The sequence below is a fragment of the Lepidochelys kempii genome, chromosome 23 (assembly GCF_965140265.1).
Source record: "Lepidochelys kempii isolate rLepKem1 chromosome 23, rLepKem1.hap2, whole genome shotgun sequence".
Taxonomy (NCBI): Eukaryota; Metazoa; Chordata; order Testudines; family Cheloniidae; genus Lepidochelys; species Lepidochelys kempii.
Window position 1 is genome coordinate 12,667,034 of NC_133278.1, and position 8,308 is coordinate 12,675,341.

At 64.0% G+C, this 8,308-nt stretch overlaps 1 protein-coding gene across 1 annotated transcript; it reads right to left on the minus strand.

Moving 5' to 3' along the window:
* Positions 1-3,178: 3,178 nt before the first annotated feature.
* On the minus strand, positions 3,179-7,984 carry RPL18 (ribosomal protein L18). The gene is made up of 7 exons (XM_073322191.1): positions 7,878-7,984; positions 6,677-6,763; positions 6,257-6,364; positions 5,795-5,893; positions 5,530-5,653; positions 3,804-3,873; positions 3,179-3,303 (listed from the first exon to the last, which is right to left on the minus strand). Exons 1-7 carry the CDS (start codon positions 7,878-7,880, stop codon positions 3,228-3,230), a joined length of 567 nt encoding a protein of 188 aa, XP_073178292.1. The 5' UTR covers positions 7,881-7,984; the 3' UTR covers positions 3,179-3,227.
* Positions 7,985-8,308: the final 324 nt, after the last annotated feature.

Genomic DNA, 8,308 nt, shown 5'->3' on the forward strand with positions numbered 1-8,308 from the left:
CAGCCAGGAGCACTGCCAGGAGCTGCAGGTGAGGGGTGAGGCAGTAGGGGGCACTGTGCTGCAAGGAGGGGGCAGGGGGATCATTGCGGGGAGCACCCTTCCCGTACCCCATCCCAGAGTCAGCTGTATCCCAGCGCTGGGCGAGGGGGTCCCGGATACCCAGCCCCACCCCAGAGTCAGCTGCATCTCCGGCTCTGCGTGCCGCAGGAGAGGTCGGAGAGCGAGTGCTGGGTGCTGGCGTCGGAGCTGGGCCAACGGATCGCGGCGCTGGAGGCGGAGAACCGGAACCTGCGGTGCGAGCGGGACCAGCTGGAGAGCCGGACACGGCGGCTGCGGGAGGAGCTGGAGTGGAGCCGCAGCTCGATGCTGCACGTCGGCCAGAAGCTGAAGGAGCAGGGGGGCCGGGCTGGGCCTGCCTGGCCAGCGTCCGGGACGACAGCAAGTGGCTGCGGTTCTACACTGGCTTCGGCAGCGCCCAGCGCCTGGCCGCATTCCTGGCCTTCCTGTCTGAGGGGGAGCCGCGGCGGGGGGCCGAACCGGGCCCCTCCAGCGCCCTGAGCCCCAGCTCTTCCTGGTGCTGGTGCGGCTGGGGCTGCTCCTGCAGGATCTGGCCTTTCGCTTCCAGCTCTCCGAGGCCACCGTCTCCCGCTACTGGCTCAGCTGGACCCAGCTCATGGAGACCGGGCTGGCCCAGGTGAGCCCCCCCAGGGGGCCAGCCCCCCCAGAGGGAAAAGGCCCCGTACCTCATTCCCGGCCCCCGAGCCAGTCAGTCCCTGCCCTGGGACCAGATGGGAGCTGGCGCCCCCTAGAGGGGAGCAGGGGAGAACCCCCCTATCCCTACCTGGGTATCTGCATGCGGAATAGTGGAGGGACTGGTCCACCCCTCACATGGAGAGGAGGCGTGGCTTGGAGGGGTAGTCCCACCCCCCCAAGGGGCAGGGGTTGCCCAGAGGGATAGGTAGGCCCCCCAAATGGGGGGGAGGTGTGGTCCCCCCCACCTGGGAAGGGGGTGTGGCCTGGAGGGGCTGGTCCCCACACATGAGAATGGGGGTGGCACAGAGGGCCCCCCGCCCCCCAGGGCAGGGCCTGACACTCCCATCCCCCTCTCCCCAGGTGCCGGTGTGGTGCAGCCTGCGTGGAGCGCTTTGAGCCGCAGCGGGCGTCCCGGGTCGGGGGCGTCCCGTGGGTGGTGCTGGACTGCGCCCAGCTCCGCTTCGAGGGCTGGGGCCGGCAGCTCTATGCCCTGCAGGGCTGTGCCCTGGCCGCCCCCAGTGGCTTCCTGGCCTTCTGCTGCAGTGCCGCCCTGCCGGGCGGGGAGGGGGGGAACAGGGCCGGGGTTGCCCCCCTTCCTGTGGGACGGCCCGTGGCCCTCAGCGCCCAGCAGGGGGAGGCCTGCCTGCAGGTGCTCAGCCTGGCCAGCCTGGCTGACAAGGCCCTGTGCTTCCGCTTCCTGCACGGGGTCCAGCCGGGGCGGGCCTGGGCCATCTGCTGCTACCTGGCCTGCCTGCTACATGAGCCCATGGGGCTGGCATAGGTGAGGGAGGTGGGGCTTTGGGGATTCCCCCCTTCCCCAGTGGCTGGCAGGTGTAGGGCTGTGATAGGGGCCTGGATTCTCCCCCCCACGCCAGTGGCTGGTGGGGAGATCTGGGGGTGCAGCACCTGAGGAGGCTCACTGGGGGTGGGCAGGGGGTCCTGCTCACAGCTGTAGCTGATCTGCGTGGCAGCCTGGATAGAGCATTTGGCCCCACGGTGCCCCCTCCTGGGGGTGTCTCTGCACAGGAAGGGGGCTATGGTTGGCGGAGGGATGAATCCTGCTCCTAGGAGGAAGGAGACTGGTCACATTTGGCCTCTGTGGGCCCGAGCCCTGGGAGGGGCCAAGCCCCCCATTGATTCCAGCCCATGAAGGCAGGGCGATGGGATGGTAACTGGGTACTGGAAGCAGCTGGAGCTGTATCATTCCCCCTTCCACACAGGCGAGGGTAAACTGAGGCACAGAAAGACCATGCTCCGCCAAGGATAGAACCCAGGAGTCCTAGCTCCCAGCCCGCCCCCAACCACTAGTCACACTCCCCTCCCAGTCAGGGGGAGGGCGGGGTTAGGGAGAAAGAGAAACTGGGAGCCGGGACTGCTGGGTTCTAGCATCACCTTTTCTGCCTCAGTTTCCGGCTTTGTTTTCTCCCCCTTCTGCCCAGCTGCTCCTGGCTCTAGCCGTTTTGAGGGGGTGGGGGGTAGCTGGGAAGGGGAGGCAATTCCCCACCTTTGCCAAACGGGGGGGGGGGGGGGGGGGGGAGGCCTGCAGGGCCACAGCCCTGTTGTTCTCAATGCAGGTGGGTTCCTGGATTATTTGTACTACCCCCCCCCCCCCCGCCTTTTTGGTTGGAAATAAACCCTTTGTTCCTGGTAATGACTATGAGGAGAGATCCGTGAGCAAGGCACCCTCCAAAACCCGTCTGGGGCATGGACAAAGGGTATTGCAACCCAAGGTGAGCCCTCCCCCTCTCCCTGTGGGCACAGCCCTGCCCCACAGCCACAGCCTGCCATGGAGAAAGCCCTGGGCCCCTCACTCTGGGAGTGTTGGTTTAGCAGGGGGGGGATGACGACTCCTGGGAGTGGGCTCTAGGGAGTGAGAGCAGGGGTGGGGCAGGCTCTCCATGGCCTGTCCCCAGCTCTTCCCTGGGGTGGGAGGTTGGCTGAAGGGGCAGGGCACTGGCCACTCCCAGCATGAGTGACCCAATTGCTGGGCTCCCCTCTGCCCCACTGACTCAGAGACCCTATTCAGCAGGGGAGGGGGGGAATGACAGGGGGACACACTACTGCTCCATGTGGATAATGGGGCTCACCCTACACAGCCCCAAGGAGGAGCCAGGTCAGGGGGCAGCCCTTGGAGGGAGCCTGAGCCCCCCTGGAAGGGCAGGTGCCCCCAAAACCTACCCTTGCCACCATCACAGCTGCTGCCTGTGGGAGACTGACAGGAGCTAATACAGACCCCATTACAACCTGGGGCGGCTCAGGGGCTACATATCCAGGGACCCCTCGCCTGGTGCTGAGATGCAGTCCCTGTGGGGTGGGGCATGGGGACCGAGTATTCGGGGGCCCCTCGCCCCGCACTGGGACGTGGCCCTCTGGATAGTCAGGAGGAAGGGCACCGCCCCGGAAGCGAACAGAGCAGACACCAGCCCATGGTTCTGACCCCTTTATTGGACCCAGGCAGCTGCAGGCCGGCGCAGTTAGTTCTTGTAGCCCCGGCTGGCGCGGCGGCCCCGGGCCCGCTCGAACTTCCGCCCCTTGGAGCGCACGTAGGGCCTGTGGGGAGGGGAGAGAGGGGTTAGCGGGATGCCCACGGGTGCTGCTCCCCCAACCCAGCTTCCTCCCATGCCAGGGATTCCCCCCCTCTGCTCAGGCCCAGTTCACAGGCTGACCCCCACCTGCTCTCCAGGGGCGGAAGGCCCAGGGAGCACCCTACAGCGAGGTGCCCGCAGGAGCTGGACACAGCCAGTGACGGCTCCAGGGGCAGGTTGTTTTGAAACACGACCCAACACATTAGTGGGGCTGGTCACAGGGCTCTAGTGTCTCTGGGGGTCCTGGCCCCCAACCACCAGACCCCCACCCCACATAGCTAGGGACAGAACCCAGGAGGCCTGACCCCCACAAGACACAGGAACATGATCCACTCTGGGGATATCCTTCTATTACCTGAACTTCTCCCCACCCAGGGCTCATGCTCAGCCTAGCTGGGCCAGGCACCCCCAGGAAGCGGGACCCAGAGCAGTGGCTCAGTGGAGCGGGAGGGGGTTTGCACTCACTTGGTGTGACTGTGGGGGGTGCCGGGGGCCTTGCCAAAGTGCCGGTACACCTCGCGTCCCTTCCTGGGCCCTGGGGGGAGACAGTGTTACATCAACAGTGACAACCTCACATAGGGGTGCAGACCCCCCGGCTCAGAGACAGCGCAGGGAGGGCTTCTCCAGGCACCAGCCCACAGGGGCAGCCTGGGCCCTTTGCAGAGCTCCAGGGCCAGCAGCTCCATGTGCCAGGTGGTCAGGGCCCTGTTCTGCGCCAGGATCCCCCACACAGCTGTGCCCGAGGCTGGGCAGGGTATATCTCGACTTTAGTGAGGCTTTTGATACTGTCTTGCAGACCTTCTCATCAACAAACTAGGGAAATCCTGAGGTGGGGGCCTAACTGGTTGGAAAACCCTCCCCAGAGAGTAGTTATCAGTGGTTCAGTCAGGCTGGAAGGGCCTAACGAGTGGGGTCCTGCAGGGATCAGTTCTGGGTCCGGTTCTGTTCAGTTATCTTCATCAAGAATTTAAATAGCCTAGAGGGGAAACTTCTAAAGTTTGTGGACAATACCAAGCTGCTTCGGAGGATAGGATTAAAATTCAAAATGATCTGGACAAACGGGAGAAATGGTCTGAAGTAAACAGGATGAAATTCAATCAGGACAAATGCAAAGCGCTCCACTTAGGAAGGACCCATCAGTGGCACACATACAGAATGGGAAAGGACGGCCTCGGAAGGAGTACCGCGGAAAGGGATCTGGGGGTCAGAGTGGATCACAAGCTAAATATGAGTCAACACTAACGCTGTTGCAAAAACAGCAAACGTCTTTCTGGGCTGTATTAGCAGGAGTGTTGTGAGCAAGACACGAGAAGTGATTCTTGCGCTCTGCTCCATGCTGATTAGGTCTCAGCTGGAGCATGGTGTCCAGTTCTGGGCACCACATTCCAGGCAAGATGTGGAGAAACTGGAGAAAGTCCGGAGAAGAGCAACAAAAATAAAGGTCTAGAAAACATGAGCTGCAAGGGAAGATTGAAGCAATTGGGTTTAGTCTGGAGAAGAGAAGACAGAGGGGACGTGATAACAGTTTTCAAGTTCATAAAAGGTGGTTACAAGGAAGAGGGAGAGAAATTGTTCTCGTTAACCTCGGAGGACAGGACCAGAAGCAATGGGCTTAAATTGAAACAAGGGCGGTTTAGGTTGGACAGCAGGGAAAACTTCCCGTCAGTGGTTAAGCACTAGAATAAGTTGCCCAGGGAGGTTGTGGAATCTCCATCACTGGGGATTTTTAAGAGCAGGTCAGACAAACCCCTGTCAGGGATGGTCTAGATAATCCTTAGTCCTGCCATGCATGTAGGGGACTGGACTAGACGCCCTCTCGAGGTCCCTTCCAATTCTGTGTAGAGCCCTTCGGCTGGGGTGGCCAGCTCTGGGGTGGGGCGTGGGTGCTGGTCACAGAGAGACCCCTCGCCCAGTGCTGGGACGCGGCCCCCCCGGGGTGGGGCATGAGGGCTGGGTATACAGGGACCCCTCGCCCAGTGCTGGGACGTGGCCCCCCCGGGGTGGGGCAGGTCAATTTCAACAGCACTAACAGCGCTGGCCCCAATGCCCCCACCTTGTTCAAACTGGCTGCCCGGGGACAGCGCCCCCTGCTGAGTCCCATCCCTGCAGCCCAGCTGGCCCCAGCTGCCTGTTGCAGGTTGTGTGGGGCAGGGCCAGTGCCCGGCCCAGCAGAGGGCGTGGGGGGACTCACCTGAGAGCAGCACAGTGCCCTGGCCCTTGGGGGCTGCCATGGCTAGCTGGTCAAAGGTCATGATCTGACCCCCCGCCTTCAGGATGCGACTGCGGGCTCCTTGGGTCACCCGCAGGGCACAGACCTGCCAGGAGAGATGGGTCAGTGACGGCCCCGGTGCTGCCCCCCCCCCACTAGCCCCCACTCCCCTCCAGAGCCCGGAGAGAACCCAGGAGTCCTGGCTCCCAACCCGTTGGGGTGGGGACCCCGCAGCACCCGGCTTCACCTTCAGCTTAGGGATGTTGTGGATGCGGATGTCGTCGGTGATGGTTCCCACCACCACGGCCGTCTTGTTATCCCGCCCTGGGAGCTTCATCTTGCGGATCTGGGGGAGGAAGGGGACAGAGGATCAGTGAGATCCCCCGACTCTGGGCAGCGCAGCACCCCAGAACATGGCCCTCCCAGGACACGCTGTCAGTGTCTCCAGGGTACAGGGACACAGGCAGGAGGAGAACCCATGAGTCCACGTGTCAAGTCAAATGGAACAGCACAGGGGCACTGCGGGTCGGGCAGAGCTGGGGCGTGGCCCCAGGGCTGGGATGAGGGGCCCGAGGAGAGCCCAGGGCTGGGCGAGCAGGTGGCTGTGGGGCACAGGTAGGGCTGGTCTAGCGGGGGCTGTGGGTAGGGTTGAGGGGCACAGGTAGGGCCGGGCGAGCAGGGGGCCGTGGGTCCCCCCGTCCCCACTTACCATGCGGGAGAGGGCGAGTGGCGGGCGGTTGGTGCGGCTCATGAAGAGGCGTTTCAGGACGACCTTGTTGAAGCGGGAGCTGGTGCGGCGCGCCAGGAAGCGGTACAGCTGGGGGGGACACGGCCATCAGGGGGAGCCCTTGCCGCCCCCCCCAATGGACACCATGGGGAAACTGAGGCAGTGACAGGCTCTCCTGGCTGTGCTTACACAGGTCACGTTAGACAGCAGCAGCCAGTCCCAGAACCCAGGTGTCCTGCCTCTCAGGAGTCCTCACTCCCAGCCCCTCCCCTGCAGAACTGGGGATAGAACCCAGGAGTCCTCACTCCCAGCTCCTCCCCCCACTAGCCCCCACTCCCCTCCCTGAGCTGTGGAGAGAACCCAGGTGTCCTGGCCCCCTGCAGACCCCCAGGGGGGCGTTACCTTGACCAGCAGGCGCAGGTAGATATCCTGGCTCTTGGGCTCCGTGCGGCGAACCTTGCGGTCCTTGTTGTGTCGGATATCGACACCCTGGGGGGGACAGACGCTGTCAGGGCCCCTGCCTCGGTGTCCTCCCCGCCGGACACCCCAAGCTATGGGTCTGAGGCGTGCCCTGACTCTCCCACACACCTAGTACCCCGTAAGTCACCCCATCCCCTGCTGCTGCTACCCCAATGGCCACGGCTCCCAGGCAAATTAGAACCCCCTGCACCCAGAGTGTGCACAGCAGCCCCCCCATAGCCCGTCTCCCCAAGCTCCTCATGCCCCCCCCAATCCCCAGGTCCTCCCCTCCTCACCCTGCCCCTTACAGGGTTACCCTCAAACAGCCCACCCACCTGTGCCACCCCCTTCTCAGACCACATACCCCACAGTACCCCCCACCAGCGTGCCCTCACCATTACATGTCACCCCTGCCCTCAATCTCTGGGTGCTCTGTATCCTTCCCCACTGGGTGCCCTGCTCCCACACTGGGTGCTCCCCCCCACACCCAGTAACCCTCATGCCTTCTGCTCCACGGGTCCCCCAACCCCCACTTGGTGCCCCACGTCCCTCATCTCCCCTTATGGGGTGCCTCCCTTCCCAGCCTCTGCACAGGGTGCCCCCCACCCCTGCTAGGTGCCCTGCAGACCCTCCTCCACCCCCCCCCCCACTGGGAGCCCCCCACCCGTGCTGGCTGCCCCACATATCCTCCTCCACCCCCCAATCATAGAACAGAATATCAGGCTTGGAAGGGACCTCGGGAGGTCTCTAGTCCAACCCCCTGCTCAAAGCAGGACCGATCCCCAATTTTTGCCCCATATCCCTAAATGGCTCCCTCAAGGATTGAACTCACAACCCTGGGTTTAGCAGGCCAATGCTCAAACCACTGAGCTATCCCTCCCCCCCCCCACTGAGTGCCCCCCGTCTCCCTCCCCGCACAGGGTACCCCCCCCATCTCACATGCCCCCCCAGCCAGGAGCCCCCCCAGCTTTCTGCCCCCCGGCATGTGCGCGGGGAGGCCCCGCCGACGGAGGCCCCCCCCCCGTCCATTCAGGGCGATCCGGCCCTCCGGGGCCCCGCCTCAGCCCCCCGCAGGCCCAGGCCCGGGCTCGGCGCCCCCCTCCCGGCGGATGGCAGCGGATTCCCCCGCGGCCCCGGGTCTTACCATGACGGCGTCAGCGGCGGCTCGGCCCGGGAAGGAAGGAGGCGGGGCTGCGCGGGGGCTGATGGGAGCGGGCGCTCCACTCTATGGCAGCGCGGCGGCAGGCAGAGCCCCACCGCGGCCAGACGTGCGACGCTCCGGCCGGCGGGCTCAATGGTGCTGGAGGACTCCGAGTTATGAGAGAGCAGCTGATAGAGTTTATGGAGTCCAGCCCGCGGGTCGGGTCGGGTCGGGTCGGGTGAGGGAGGAGGAGTTCTCACAGAGATGGGGGCTAGACTAGGCAGGGGAGACTGGAGCAGAACAGAATTGGCTACTGGAGTTAACTGGAGCACAATATAACATGGTCACTGGACTGGAATAGAGCAGAACGGATCCGAATTTGGTGACTGGACAGACTAGACTAGCCGGACTAGACTAGTTTGGACACTAGGCTA